This window comes from Chrysemys picta, chromosome 1 (genome assembly GCF_011386835.1).
Source record: "Chrysemys picta bellii isolate R12L10 chromosome 1, ASM1138683v2, whole genome shotgun sequence".
Classification (NCBI taxonomy): Eukaryota; Metazoa; Chordata; order Testudines; family Emydidae; genus Chrysemys; species Chrysemys picta.
The window spans coordinates 155,234,455-155,250,768 of NC_088791.1; the positions used below are offsets into that span (position 1 = coordinate 155,234,455).

At 43.8% G+C, this 16,314-nt stretch overlaps 1 protein-coding gene across 1 annotated transcript in view; it reads left to right on the top strand.

Annotated features, from left to right (window-relative positions):
- Positions 1-16,314, top strand: part of LOC101941765 (coagulation factor V-like) — a 65,711-nt gene that overhangs the window by 23,129 nt on the left and 26,268 nt on the right. Inside the window, exons 8-12 of the mRNA XM_065573709.1 lie at positions 6,903-7,080; positions 7,927-8,029; positions 12,089-12,300; positions 13,314-13,464; positions 14,856-15,068. Of these exons, the coding sequence (XP_065429781.1) occupies positions 6,903-7,080; positions 7,927-8,029; positions 12,089-12,300; positions 13,314-13,464; positions 14,856-15,068 (857 nt within the window). The remainder of the gene's footprint in view (positions 1-6,902; positions 7,081-7,926; positions 8,030-12,088; positions 12,301-13,313; positions 13,465-14,855; positions 15,069-16,314) is intronic.

The following is a 16,314-nucleotide window of genomic DNA, read 5'->3' on the forward strand; positions in this document are numbered from 1 at the left end:
ATTATTTGAAGCCCCCTTTGCAATTCCATCCTAAAACAGAAACTCCCTTTCGGGCTACATGGATTTTTTTTTTCCCCCCTTTTGGGATTACTGCTTTTATACTCTATGGTAGCTGTAAAATAGTCACTGATTGGGATAGTAGACCCACCATAACCTCTGGGGTATGTCTCTGGGGTAGGTTGGGAGTTGGCAAATAGCAGAGTGTAGAGTTGGTTGGGAATAAAGAATGTAGATTTAGGAGCTTTGCAGGTTGCAGTCTTGTGTCAGACTGTATTAACCTGTAGGCTGGAAGACATCTGATGTTGCAGAAAGTGATTTAACACGGTGGATGGTGCTTTCCAATTGTCAGGCAGCTTCTGTGGTTTTCTCCAAGGTAAGGCCTTTTACCATGGGGAGTTGTTCACAAATCTTGGGGGACCTTGTTGTCTTCATGACAATTTGATCTCTGATCATTTCATCTGTTAAATTGACGAATTCACGCAGCCTATCCCTGGGCTGGGCCCAGGTCAGATAACCCCAAGGCACAGGTATTTCACTCTCAGTGCCAGAGCCTCAAGTTAGGCCTGGTCTACATTACAGAGATAGGTCGATGCAAGGCATCTTACGTTGACCTAACTATGGAAGTGTCTACCCTTAAATTTCAATCCCGCTGAAGTAACTGCCCTGCTGTGCCAAATAAACTCCACCTCCATGAGCAGCGTAGAGTCAAGGTTGATGTAGTTAGGTTGATGCAGTGTCAGTGTAGACACTGCGTTACTTACATCAACTTAATGGCCTCAGGAGGTGTCCCACAATGCCCCTCCTTGACCTCTCACTGTTTTGAACTCCACTGGACGTATGCAGGAAGCTGCCCCTCCCCTTAAAAGCCCCATGAATTTTTGGAATTCCATTTCCTGGTTGCCCAGCTTGGAGAGCTCATCTAGCAACTGACCATGCTGGCTACATGTTGCAGGCACACTCCTGACTGTACTACACAGGAGGTGTTCAATCTCCTGGATCTGTGGGGAGAAGAAGCTGGTCAGGAACAGCCCCAATCCATCTGCAGAAACTTAAATATCTACAAGCGGATCACTTGGGGCATGGGAATCAGACTTTCCAGAAGTTTTCACAGATACTGAAGGTGTTGCAAAAAAAGTTCAAGCACAAGATGCAGCTACAATATAATGTGGTGCCTGTACAACATAAAATGCAAAACATACCAGTTGCAGTGAGACAACCACTCGAGGAGATTCTGAAATGACGTAAAGCAGATACAATTGAACCAGTTGATTAATCAGAATGGGTTTCTCCTATCATTCTCACCACGAAGCCCAATGGTGCTATTCACATGTATGTGGACTTGAGAAATTTAAACTCCAGCATAGTTGTGTATTGTCATCCTCCTATCCAACATCAGTGAAATGCTGCTCACCTTGAAGGAGGCAAGAGTCTTTATGACTCTTGATTTATGCTCGGCTTACCACCAGGTCCCCTTAATGGAAAAATCCCGCAAATACACAGCTTTCATCACTGCAGAAGGTTTTTTCCAATTCAAAAGGACGTTGTTGTTTGGGATTAGACTCTGCAGCACCAGTATCCCAGAGAATGATGCATGCAATCTTTGGCGAGAGAATGGGCGTTACATTAGAATGTCATCTTGCAAGTAAGTATGGCAAAGATGAATCTGAACATGATGGCATGCTAAAAAAGCTTCTAGAAAAACTTTGATACAGATTTACCATTAGCAGGAAGAAATGTCAACTCCGTACCAACTCAGTGACCTGTCCAGGACATAGAATCTCTCAGAATGGCATACAACCAAAACCAGACCTAGCGAAAGCCGTTTGTGATGCACCACAGCCTGACAAAAAGGACAATCTTCAGTCCTTCTTTGGATTATGCAAATACCATCCAAAGTTTATAAAGAAGTTTGCTGTGAAAGTAGTTCCATTGAGTCCTCTCCTAAAAAAGGACATATAAGGTCTGAATGGGTTGAAGTGTACAAGAACAGCTTTAACCAGATCAAATATGCAATGTCCACCATCCCAGCTTTAAGCCCTTTTGATTCTGTGAAACAAATAATTGTCACAACAGTAGTTTGTGAGTAAGGTCTTGGTGCTGTCTTGACTCAGCTTAAAAATGGACAGGAGTCACTATTGCATTTGCCTCCGGAGCCCTGACTGATTCTGAAAAATCTTATTCTTTCATTGAGAGAGAAGTTCTGGCATGTTTCTGGGCAGTAAGACACTTCAGAACTTACTTATGGGGTGGTGGGAGATTTATCTTAAGATCTGATCATAAGCCTCTTTCAGCTTATTTTTATTCACCACATAAGGTTCTGGAAAAGCAACTCCAAGAATTGCCAAATGGGCCACCAAACTAATGGACTTTGATTTGCTGACAGTGTATCTTCCAGGAGTCAACACCACCACTGCCGATTCTGTCTTGCCTGCCCATATCTTACCATGAGGGTGCAGTAGAGACAGATGATGAAGAGATTGTCCTTGCACAAATTTCTGCTACAACTCAATCTCAGAGTGGGTAACAGCCATGAGAGAAGACCAGGTACTTCAGGACTGTGATGGGGTTGCTGTACTCACCGCTGCATGGCGCCACTTCATGGCAGTCCTGGGGATTAGCTCAGTCAGCCCAATGCCCCTCCTGGCAATTACACCCTGTCAGTTTCTCCTCTGCAGCCCCCACCGCTTCCAGGAGCTGCAGCGTCCTCTTTGTGACTCAGCCCTCTGGCTAGGTCACTATTGTGGTTTCCCCTTCTAGGTGCTGGAGTGTATCAATGTTCCTGCTCTCCAGCAGTCTTCCGCTTCATTAGCTCATGGTGCCGTTCCTGCAGTGGCTGGTCGGGGGAACCTGGGCCCATCCTTTACTTCAGATTCCGGCTCAGGGACTCGCTACACAACAGCCAAGATCAGTTCCCTGCACCTTGCTGCCTTTCCCTGAGTCGCTTTCATATCTCCTGGCCTGCCCCCCTCCTCTGGATTTGCCAGTCCCTTCACTTCCTCCTCCCAGGGAGTAACCATAGGCTACCTGCCTCTGTAGCCCCAGCCACATCTCCCTTCTCCCGGGAAGTGACTGCGCATATCTCCCTGCTAATTTCCTGTCTTTTGTAGAAGCCCCACCTCTCTCTCACAAATGAGCTTCTCTCTGATTAGCTACCTCCAACCCAAAGCTCCCTTGTTTACAACCTAATTAGCTGATTGGGCCCACCTGACCTAATGCAACTCTTGCAGTTTCAGTGTGGGGCGCACACCCCATCACAAGGACCTAAAGACTTACATAGACCATAGATGGTCTTACATGACAATGATACCAGAACACTTGGAACCATATAGACATGTCACATGAGCTGTCCTTTGTAAATGAATGGGTTTTGAGAATTAACCATCTTGTTGTGCCTACACTTCTGAGAGAACGATTAATTCATCTGTCACATGGAGGACATATGGAGATGAGCCTAACCAAAAGACAACTGCGATAAGACTTCTGGTGGCCAGGGATGGACAAGCAAGTTGCGGAAATAATCAAGAATTACATGGCTTGTCCTAGAAGTGTCAACCTTAGCCTAGATCAGTCCACACAAGCGGTCCATTTCCTGGACACTACTGTGCTAATAAGCGATGGTCACATAAATACCACCCTATACCGGAAACCTACTGACCGCTATACTTACCTACATGCCTCTAGCTTCCATCCAGGACACGCCACACGATCCATTGTCTACAGCCAAGCTCTAAGGCCTGGTCTACACTAACCCCCCAATTCGAACTAAGGTACGCAACTTCAGCTACATGAATAACGTAGCTGAAGTCAACGTACCTTAGTTCGAATATACCGCGGTCCAGACGCAGCAGGCAGGCTCCCCCGTCGACTCCGTGTACTCCTCGCGCTGAGCAGGATTACCGGAGTCGACGGGGAGCACTTCTGGGTTCGATTTATCGCGTCCAGACAAGACACGATAAATCGAACCCAGATGTTCGATTGCCTGCCGCCGAACCAGCGCATAAGTATAGACAAGCCCTAAGATACAACCGCATTTGCTCCAATCCCTCAGACAGAGACAAGCACCTACAAGATCTCTATCAAGCATTCTTAAAACTACAATACCCACCTGCTGAAGTGAAAAAACAGATTGACAGAGCCAGACGAGTACCCAGAAGTCACCTCCTACAAGACAGGCCCAACAAAGAAAATAGCAGAACACCACTAGCTGTCACCTTCAGTCCCCAACTAAAACCTCTCCAGCGCATCATCAAAGATCTACAACCTATCCTGAAAGATGATCCCTCACTCTCACAGATCTTGGGAGACAGACCTGTCCTCGCTTACAGAAACCCCCCAACCCGAAGCAAATACTCACCAGCAACAACACATCACTGAACAAAAACACTGACCCAGGAACCTATCCTTGCAACAAAGCCCGCTGCGAACTCTGCCCACATATCCATTCAAGTGATATCATCATAGGACCTAATCACATCAGCCATGGCATCAGGGACTCGTTCACCTGCACATCTACCAATGTGATATATGCCATCCTGTGCCAGCAATGCCCCTCTGCCATGTACATTGGCCAAACCGGACAGTCCCTACGCAAAAGAATTAATGGACACAAATCTGACATCAGGAATCCTAACATTCAAAAACCAGTAGGAGAATACTTTAGCCTGTCTGGTCATTCAATGACAGACCTGCAGGTGGCAATTTTGCAACAAAAAAGCTTCAAAAACAGACTCTAACGAGAAACTTCTGAGCTTGAATTGATATGCAAATTAGATACAATCAACTTAAGCTTAAATAGATTCAATGTTTGTAATGGCTCAGCCATTCCCAGTCTCTATCGCCCCATGTAAGTACTCTCACACTTCTTATCAACCAGTCTGTACTGGGCTATCTTGATTATCACTTCAAAAATTGTTTTTTCCCCTCTTACTTAATTGGCCTTTCAGAGTTGGCAAGACAACTCCCACCTTTTCATGCTCTCTGTATGTGTGTATATATATCTCCTCACTATATGTTCCATTCTATATGCATCCGAAAAAGTGGGCTGTAGCCCACGAAAGCTTATGCTCAAATAAATTTGTTAGTCTCTAAGGTACCACAAGTACTCCTGGTTTTTTTGGTTTTTTGAGAAAACCTTCGGCCTCCTTCTCACACCAGTTCTTGATCCCAATTGTCCATGGGAGAAACTGGCTCCTGACCTAATGGGAGCATTTGAAGATCAGCCTGTTACACAGAGGTTTGTCATAGGAATGGTAAACTATCATTCAAATTGGCCACAAGTTACATTCACTGGTAAGGTTACCGCTGAAATAGTAAATAAGTTTAATGTCATCAGTTTTTGCCCGAGAAGGGTTTCCCAAGGAATTGGTAGCTGACAATGGAATGCAAATAACTTCTGCTGAAATGCAACACTACCTCATTAGCAGTGGTATCAAACGCAAAACGGTTTCTTTATACCATCCAAGAGCCAGTGGTCTACTTGACCAGGGAAAGAAGCTTTACATGAAACACTGTTTGCTTACGGGACCACTCCACAATTAACACCAGGAGTATTACCCTTTGAACTGTTAAGAGGACACAAGGCTGGTAAATGATTTACTACCTGTCAAGGGCCTACATGTTCTCCTTTTTCAACCAAACCTTCTGATGAAACTAATCCTGAATGTGTTAAGAACAAACAGGAGAAATATAGGCAGTGTGTATACTGTAAGGTGCTAAACCTCACAAATTTGAAATTGGAGATCTTGTTCGTGTGAAGCTGTCATACAAAGTCAAAAAAGAACGTTCAAGATATTCCTTTCCTTTGCAGATAACAGAAAGCTGAGAAGATTCTGCTGGATTAATAGATCAAAAGAAATAGAACACTTTGAGATTCTCCACAGCTCATCAGCCAGCAGCTGAAGAAGAGAATGCTGATTTCCACCTTGGACCAGAGAACGTTGATGACACCAATAATAACGATGGACAATCTATAGTAGTAGGAATTACTCCACTACCCGATCTTGTTCCTGCCTCTCCGGGTATTAGGAGAAGTGTGAGACAAAAGAAACTGCCTAAAAGATTGGAAGACTTTGTTACTGGACTCAAGTGATGGTCTGGAAGTGACTGAAGTTTTACAATGGTTATTCTAAAGGGGGAAGGTGTGTTGTATTTAGTTAGATGCAGATAGCTATCACAGTGTGTGTTTGTAAATTTGTTCCTAGGTGGCTCCTGTAGCTTTGAGTTCAGGAATTACAATTCCCAGGATGCACCAGAAGAGAGGGAGAGGATTGAGAGGAGAAGGAAAGGAAGAGAGTGAGGGGAATAAATCTTACCTTTGCTGTTATCATGCTTCTACAGCCTTTCTCAAAAGGGTCCATGTACAAAACAGCCACAGTTCATGGCTAAACCACAACTGCACACCTCATTTCATGAATGCTACCTATTCTTAGCCATCATTGGGAATTCCACTGTCTTTGAAACCTTGATGTAACATTGATTAAGTCAAGTCTCTTGATTTGGATTCAGGATATCAGAGTTCAATTCCTGGCTCTGCCACAGACTGTGACACCTTGGGCAAGTCACTCAGTCCCTCTGTGCCTCCTTTTCCTATTTGTAAAATGGGAGACGTAATACTTCCTCTCTCCCCTCCTTTGTTTGTCTTGAAAATTTCGATTGGAAGCTCTCTCATACTATGTGTTTATATAGTGTCTAGCACAATGAGAACCCTGGCCTTGGTTGGGTCTCTAGCTGCTACTGTAGCACAAATCATAATAATCTATTTTATAGAGCTGTGTCTAATCTAGATCTGTTTTTTCCCATGCAATGGGGCTTCTGCTATTTCCCCTGGGAGAGTATTCTACCATCTAGTGGCTCTCACCATTAAGAAGATATTATTGACACTTTTTCCCTTTTTTTTTTTTAAGGCAATATAAAGCTCAGTACTTGGACAACTTCTCAAATCTCATTGGGAAGAAGTATAAAAAGGCTGTTTTCAGGCAGTATGCAGATGCCAACTTCAATAAGCGTCTGGAGACTCCCCGGCCCAAGGAAATGGGAATTTTGGGCCCTATTATCAGAGCTCAGGTTAGAGACATAATCAAGGTAAGTGGCGAGGGCCAAATACAAAGACTGTATGTACTGTGGTGTAACTTACTGTAAATGTAAACTAACTTACTATAAACAAGAAACAGCTTGTGTTGTATTCTTTGTCAGATAATGTGTAATGATACAAAGAGTGGCCATATTTGAAGGTATGAGCACAAGGGGACAGAGTTAAGTTTAAGTTTGCAATCTTGTATCTGCCATCCCTGACTTTGGGTGGTGGGTTTATCAATCTTAACTTTGCATTGATTTTTGTAAAGAACATTTAAAATAGCTGGTCTAAAACCCCAACTCCAAACACACCTGAACTGTGGGGAAGTTTGGATCTGTCTGAACTTTATGAACCCATAATCTCTACCTTAGAGACTAACAAATTTATTTGGGCGTAAGCTTTCGTGGGATATATCCCACTTCATCAGCTGCATGGAGTGGAAAATACAGTAAGCAGGTATAAATATACAGCCCATGAAAAGATGGGAGTTGCCACAAGGACTCCTCATTGTTTTTAAGGGATCCCAGTGATTCCAATCTGTGGCTCAGCACTCTCCATGGCTTTGTGTGCCTGGCAGTGTGGGAAGATCTCCTGAGGACGGCGTTCTCATCAGCCGCCTGAGACCAGGCAGAAAAAGAGCAACCCCAATCCGTGGGCTCCACAAATGTTCATGTTGCAGTAGAACTTCTGGTTTAACGTCACCAGATTTTTCTTTGAAGGAGCGTTTCTTCCCCTGAGCACTTTCGGTGCTGAAATCTGCAAGTTTCGCTCTCACTGGGATTTGTAGCAATGTACCCAGACCAGGGTTCACTGAATGCTGAACTCATACTTTCTTCATCTTCATATCTACGTAGATTGTGTTCAAAAATATGGCCAGTCGACCCTACAGCATTTACCTCCATGGAGTGACGCTTTCAAAGGATGCAGAAGGAGCCACTGACCCCCTGGATTCCACAGGTCAGAAACTGTTCACATTTGCACAATATCAAAAGTGTTATTTTGTTTAGGGTCTCTCGCTTTGCCTTTAGGGGGTCATGTAATTGATTAGGGCACAGGAGTGGGAGACCTGGGTTTTGTTCCCAGCTGTGCCACTGACCTGCTGTGTGATTTTGGGTAAGTTGCATCTCTTCTCCGTGCCTCATTTTCCCCATTGGTAAAATGGGGATTATGTTAAATGACCACTTTTGTAAAGTGCTTTGAGATCTACAGGTGAAAAATAAAATGTAAATATGCTAAGCAGCACTATTTTTAAAAAAAACCTGTGTGGACGTGTTCCTCGACTTCAATGAGCTAATGTCAGTTTACACCAGCCAAGGATCTCACCCAACATAACATAAGAACAGCCATACTGGGTCAGACCAATGGTCCATCTAGCTTCGTATCCTGTCTGACAGTGGCCGGTACCAGATGCTTCAAAGGGAATGAACAGAATAGGGCAATTTCCAGTGATCCGTCCCCTGTCGTACAGTCCCAGCTTCTGGTAATTGGAGCATGGGGTTGGGACCCTGACCATTTTGGCTAATAGCCATCGATGGACCAACCTGTCCTCCATATTCTTATCTAATTATTTTTTGAGCCCAGTTATACTTCTGGCCTTCGTAGCATCCCCTGACATTGAGTTCCACAGGTTGACTGTGTGTTGGGCAAAGTAGTACTTTTGTTTTACACCTGCTGCCTATTAATTTCATCGGGTGATCGTTAGTTCTTGTGTTATGTGAAGGAGTAAATAACTCTTCCCTCTTCACTTTCTCCTCACCATGCATGATTTTATAGACTTCTATCATATTCCCCCCTTAGTTGTCCCTTTTCTAAGCTGAACAGTCCCAGTCTTTTTAATCTCTGCTCCTACGGAAGCTTTTCCGTACCCCTCATCATTTTTGTTGCTGTTCTCTCCACCTTTTCCAAATCTGCGATATCTTTTTTGAGACAAGGTGACCAGAACTGCACAGTTTAAGATATGGGTGTATCACGGATTTATATAGTGGCAGTATGATATTTTCTGTTTTAATATCTATCCCTTTCCTAATGGTTCCTAACATTCTGTTCGCTTTTTTGACTGCTGCACATTGAGTGGATGTTTTCAGAGAACTAACCATGTTGACTCCAAGATCCTTCTGAAGTGGTAACAGCTAATTTAGACCCCGTCATTTTGTATATATAGTTGGGATTATTTTTTCCGATGTGTATTATTTTGTATTTATCAACATTGAACTTAATCTGCCATTTTGTTGCCCAGTCACCCAGTTTAGTGAGATCTCTTTATCACTATTCAGTCAGTTTTGTACTTAACTGATTTGAGTGCTTTTGTGTAGCTGCAAATTTTGCCACCTTTCTGTTCACCCCCTTTTCCAGATCATTTATGAATAAGTTGAACACATTTCCCAATACAGATCCTTGCGGGAACCCGCTATTTACCTTTCTCTGTTGTGAAAACAGACCCTTTATCCCTACCCTGTATTTCCTATCTTTTAATTAGTTACTGATCTAGGAGAGGACCTTCCCTCTTATCCCACGACTGCTTACTTTGCCTTTGGTTAGGGATTTGTCAAAGGCTTTCTGAAAGTCCAAGTACACTATATCTTCATATTCTTTGCATGGTTAAATAGTAACGGAGGAGAAGAAATATTAGAAAATATTAAGAAGAATAGCTAAGGGAAAAAGAGAAATGTTTTCTGCTGTGATCTGAAATGAGATGAGGCTGAGAGATACAGAAAGAGCAGAAGTAGCAGCAGGAAAAGTCATCAACAGTGGCAAGACTGTGTATCCACAATCTTGGATAGTGAGGATGCTCATGCTGGGCGAGCAAACGAGAGACTACACAGAAGTTAGGGGCTATGAAATAAGCTGTAGCCAGTCCATGGAAGGCTTTAGAGAAGGAAGAGGGGACATTTTATTTCCTGATTCCTGGAAAGAATGGGAGAGTCAGCGGATTTGTTCAAAGACCGGAAAGATGTGATTGCACTTCTTTTTGTATGAGTCAGACAGCAAGCACAGTAGTTTGCAGTCAAGATGGAAGGGCGTATCAAGTGGGGTCTGGTTCTATTCAATATCTTCATCAGTGATTTAGATAATGGAAGAGAGAGTATATTGTGATATAGCATGGCCAGAGGGCAGCAGGAGAGTGATCGATGGGAGATATGTAAGCCCCAGGATGAGGAGAGTCTTATTCCCTGTAGAGGGAAGAGAGGCTGCTACAGATTAGAGCACCTGAAACCAATTAAACCAATTAGAGCAGCTGAAGCCAGTCACCTGATTAACCCCCCCCCCTGCTTCAATCAGACAGTTGGAGGAGTTGAAGCGGAGTGGTTTGGTGTTGGAGCAGAGAGCAGTTTGTAGGAAAACAGTTTGAAGGAGTTGAAGCAGAGAGGTTTGGGGTAGGAGTGGAGAGCAGTTTGGAGGAGAGCAGTTTGAAGAAGTGCTGTGGCGGGCCAGAAGACCAAGACCCTAGATAAAGGGAAACCCGGCTTGCGCAGACCAGAGGGACTCTACAGGCGCAAGGGATTGGGAGAAACTTGGCCCAAGCGGAGAGAGGGCAGGAGGTCATAATAGTGCCGGTAATTTGCCACAATATTTATAAAGTTTGTGGCTGATACGAAGCTGGGAGGGGTTGCAAGTGCTTTAGAGGATACGATTAAAATTCGAAATGATCTGACAAACTGGAGAAATGGTCTGAAGTAACTAGAATGAAATTCAATAAGGACAAATGAAAGTACTCCACTTAGAAAGGAACAATCACTTGTGCAAACACAAAATGGGAAATGACTGCCTAGGAAGGAGTACTGCGGAAACCCCCCACTCCAAGCTAAATATGAGTCAACCGTGTAACACTGTTGCAAAAGAAGGCAAACGTCATTCTGGCATGTATTAGCAGGAGTGTTGTAAGCAAAACACAAGAAGTAATTCTTCTGCTCTACAGTGTGCTGATTAGGCCTCAACTGGAGTATTGTGTCCAGTTCTGGGTGCCACATTTCAGAAAAGATCTGGACAAATCGGAGAAAGTCCAGAAAAGAGCAACAGAAATGACTAAAGGTCTAGAAAACATGACCTTTGAGGGAAGATTGAAAAAATTGGGTTTGTTTAGTCTGGAGAAGAGAAGACTGAGGAGGGGACATAAGTTTTCAAGTACATAAAAGGTTGTTACAAGGAGGGAGGTAATTTGTTCTCCTTAAACTCTTAGGATAGGACAAGAAGCAATGGGCTTAAATTGCAGCAAGGGAGGTTTAGGTTGGACATTAGGAAAAACTTCCAAACTGTCAGGGTGGTTAAACCTTGGAATAAACTGCCCAGGGAGGCTGTGGAATCTCCTTCATTGGAGATTTTTAAGAGCAGGTTAGATGACCATGCCTGACAGGTGTTTTAGATATTACTTAGTCCTGTCATGAGTACAGGGGGCTGGACTAGATGACCTCTCAAGGTCCTTTCCAGTCCTTTGATTCTATTTCTGCAGCATTAACTTCAACTGATTAGATGCTGTTTTATGGGTGATGGTTTGGTATAGGAAGAATGTAGTGAGTAGCAGGTTTGTTGTAGAAATAGAATGGAGCTGGCTCTAGCCAGGACGTATGCTTAGAGCCAAGGCAATTCCTTCTCAATCTGCCTCCCCAACAGTGTGCAGTTCACGGTCACCTTAAAATGTCACAATTAAAATATAGAATGTTCTGCCCCAGATATGAACAGTCCTTGTTCAACAGGTTTTTTTGTCCTTCTGTAGTGCCTTTCATCCATGGATCTCAAAGTGATTTACACGCATCATTCATTTAGCTTCATGACAAGTCTCTAAAGTAAGTGATAGAATTCCCATTTAGCACATGGGAGCTTAGCAGGGACAACTATGCTGTATCTAGGTCCCCGTACTCAATTGTTTTTGAAATGTAGACCTGCCCAAAGTACATATTGGACTTCAAGTGCCTGAAGGTGCACTGACTTCATCAGAGCTATGCCAATTTACACCAGCCATGAATCTGGGTCTAGTTTGTAAGTCCTAATAAAGTTTCTCTCATTTTATTTCTCCTTCAGACAACAGCACTCTGAGTAAAGCCGTTCAACCGGGGGAAACCTACACGTATAAATGGAGCATCGTGGACACCGATCAGCCCACTGCACAGGATGCCCAGTGTCTAACGAGATTATATCACAGTGCTGTAGATGTAACCAGGGATATAGCCTCTGGACTGATTGGCCCACTTCTGATTTGTAAAAGTGAAGCACTGGACAAGAGGGGTGTGCAGGTATGATCATGTTGTACAACCTCTGAGGGGGCGGGGGGAAGGGGCTCCTGTCTGTGTGCAGTGTTTGAACTACAGGGGAATTTGGTTTCATTGATTGATCCCTTAGAGAAAAGGCCTCTAGAACTGAACTGGGATCGGGTCACTAGGCTTCTGTAGAAGTCAGTCTAAAAACCTGTAGAATGTAATGAGGTATGAGATCTGTAGGGTGGTTCAAAGAACTTCTCCAAAGGAACTCCCTAGTTGGGACATTAAATTCTATAGGATGAGTCAAAAACCCTAAAATAAGGGGATTGTTTTCTATTAAATTCGATAGGACTTTTCTATAAGGGCTGCTTGCAGTGATAGCTTTTAGCTGCCTGTTGGCATATTTGGCCCCAGATTTAGTGTGCTCGTTGGGGCTTTCGGTTAGAAAGATCAGGCTGCTAGTGATTTCTTTCATGGTGCTTTGTTTGCCAAGACAAGAAATTGCAAAATCCTGGTTCTAGACACCACCCTAAATTTCCCCAAAGTTTGAAGGTATGCAGGGAGAAAGGGAGGAAGTTCTGACCCCAATCTATCATAGGTTTAACCTAGGTCTGAAACCCCAAACTTTGGGGATCCAGAAGCATTTCAAGGGGGTTGCTGGGAGAGTTCTTCTTCCACTTCCCCTCCATGGGGCCAAAAGAAGGAATCTACTTTGGCAGTGGCTCAGACACCAACCACTAGTGAGTGGAAGCAGTGACTAAAGCGCCTGCACATACAGCAACAAGTGCCCCAGTAAGGGGAGCCCAGCTCATAGCAGCCATGCTAGTAGCTGGTCCAGTGTCACCCCGTGAGTCAGTTGCAGAGGTAGGAATGGAACCCAGGAGTCCGGAACCCCAGTCCCTTGCTCTAACCACTGGACTGTGCTTCTGTTCACTTGAATGGGAAGTTTGCCTCTGGAGGGGTGGCAAGATTAGGCCCTTAATATACCCCACTATGTATCAATTAGCTGCTTGCAAAACTTACCCTGCCGTGTCTGCTGTCTTTTTCAGAAAAAGGCAGATGTAGAGCAGCAGGCCGTGTTTGCCGTGTTTGATGAAAACAAGAGTTGGTACTTGGAGGATAACATCAAGCAGTACTGCAGCAACCCCTCCAGCGTTAAAAGGGATGATCCCAAGTTCTACAGGTCTAACGTAATGCACAGTGAGTGGGAAACTAAGCCCAAGGGGAAGTGAAAGTGGCCCCTGCCCTGAGATTGTGTGCTGAAGGATGGATGTGTGCTGAAAGCACGAATGAGCAGAGTTCTGGTTCTGGCTTCAAGGATCTGCTATTTCCAGAATTTCATAGGGCAACTTAGCCACAAACAAGCTCATCATGAGCCAGGCAAATGTAAACCGAGAAGGGGAAGTGAGAGTGGTCTCAGCAGCCCTGCATGGGCTTCTGGGCCACCAACTGCAGTCCATTGAGGTAGCACCTGGAGGTGGGGGGTGGAGGTATCAGTGATTGTGGGAGACAGAGAGGTAGAGTACCTGGGTGAGGGACTGGGGTTCTGGTAAATGTCTGCGTAGAGCCTGGTAGAGGGGAATGGATACTGGGGGTGAGTGGTTATAGTGGGCAGGGGCTGGCAGGGTTCCTGGGGTGGTGACAAGGAACAATCTATGATGCTGCATCTGTTTGCCCTGGGGTGGATGGGGGAAGGAATCAGGAGGGAACTAAAGGGAGGGATGTTGGGAAGAGTCCAGAAGTCAGCCAAGCAGCTGCATGCCTCGTACTGCATGCTTTTGGGTTTGGAGCAAGCTGCAGCTATTAGCATGGCACTAAGCAATTGGTAAGTGTTAATGAATCTGTTAACTTGACAGTGGGGAGGGGAGCCTGGCTGCTCAGCCCTGTGTGTGGCCTCAGTGCATGTAGTTGTGAAAAGCTGCCTCCTTAGAGCCACAGCACAAGGGAATCAGGAGGGAGCATGTGGTCCAGTAACACACAGGATAGCAGAGCAGCCAGAGAAACTGCTGATGCAACGCTAGCCTCTGGGGTTTCTTCCAGTGTTTGACTCTAGCTTGTGAATCTGAGCATGTGTCCTGAAGGCATGTGCCCTCCCACAATAGCTGGTGACTATGATTGCACAAGCATTAGGAGCCCATTTCTCACCCTCCCCAGTGTACCCGGCCCAGGTCACCCACAGACCTGTGTTATACAGTGAGTAATGCAGAACCCAAAAGTGAAAAGTAAACACAAGTGAAATTGACTCGTAGTCTGTTTTCACAGCTAGCTAGCTGAGAGAAATGTACAAAATAAACAATTTAAAAAATATATATTTGAATTCTTTCACCCTGAATCCAATATAGGGTGACTAGGAACAGAGGTTATTTTAATATTTGATTTTTTTTTTTAAACCTAATGGTGTCCCTTCAAATGAAGGTGACTGGATTGCAGTCCAATTTCATTAGAGTGCCAATAATCTTTCTGTCTAGATACAAAGATGTGTCAGTTCCAACCCTGATGTCACTCCATTGAAGGCATGAATTTAGCTTACCGTCTTGCATGCTGGTGAGGCTTTAAGGTGCAGTAATATCATATCTTGTGCTTTGTTTTAGCAATAAATGGCTACATGTCTGACAGAACTGAAATCCTTAGATTTTGCCATGACGATATTGTGCAGTGGCACGTCTCCAGTATTGGCACCCAGGATGAGGTAGCGTCCATACGCTTTTCTGGTCACACTTTTTTGACTCGAGGGAAGTATGAAGATGTACTGAATCTTTTTCCCATGAGTGGAGAATCGGTCACTGTAGAAATGGACAACGCTGGTACGTGGCAGGACTGCTGTGTTTGTTTAATGATCTGCTAAGAGATTTCGTAGCTAGAGTCCATAATGACTCATAAAAATAGAAAAGCTTTGTATAAATTGCATACAAAATTTCAGCCCATCTAAATCTTTCCCTAGATTACAGCAAGAGTGATTGATACACATGGGGTATATGTATGCTGGCTGCACGTGACACAGCAGTGCATATGCTATACTTACTAATGATTCTGATTTGCTTTTGAGCACTCCCCAAAAAAATCCTTACTGTGGGACTAATTGTATAACTGTCATTTGAGGCACAGTATTGAAGTTCTCGTAAAAATCTATAGAAATGGAAAAATGTCCACATCTAAACCAGCAGGCTTGATGCCTTGAAGTAGAAGGGTTTAGATCCCTTAATTATTTATCCTGTTTAAAGTACCTGTGAATGTTCTCCTTGTCCATATAAATGGCTAGTTCTCTGCTAACTTCTTGGCTCTAGTGATACCTTCTGGCAGTGAGTTCCACAGGCTAATTATGCATTATGGTTACTTTTTTTAAAGGAAAATGTTTACATGAAGCTGGAAACCTCCATCAGACTTAACAGAAATCTCCAAAGTCGTACTTTTGTACTTCTCCATCATTATTGTTTGGTTTTAGTATTTGATCACCTCCTTCCCTCCCTAGACCTTCTTTTCCAGTTCTTGTAAAATGTGTTCATTATTGTTGACTTTGGAAATAATGTAAGGAAAGCAATGCAATTCTGTCACTTAAAATATAGAGGAGGTAGAAAATTACATCTGGCATCTTTTTCAGGTAAAAGCCATTTTTGTCCCTCTCTCCCATGTTTTATTCTGGGACATGCCATGAAATGCAAAGAGCCTGGAGTCAATTGATGCGCTGTGCCCATTTATTCTCATGTAGGCCAATCTAATGTGGAATTTCACTGTCCTATTAAAGACCTTCACCCTCCAGAGGGTTTTAAATTATTGTAACATATCTGATTTTGAAATGATTTAAAATGCCTGTGAGGATTTTTATCATGATCAGTATTTTCTCATCCTTAGGTTTATACACATAACACAAGAGACATAACCCAAAATCCCAGTTCAAACTTTGCAAAGTTTGGATCCATATCTAAAGTTCACAACTGTCCTCTTGTTTCCATCTAGTTTTGGTCTCTTATCTCCCTTTATATCACGGGTTGTACCAAACACTGGAAACCAAATAACCCTAAACTTTAGGGAAGTTGAGATCCACATCTGTTT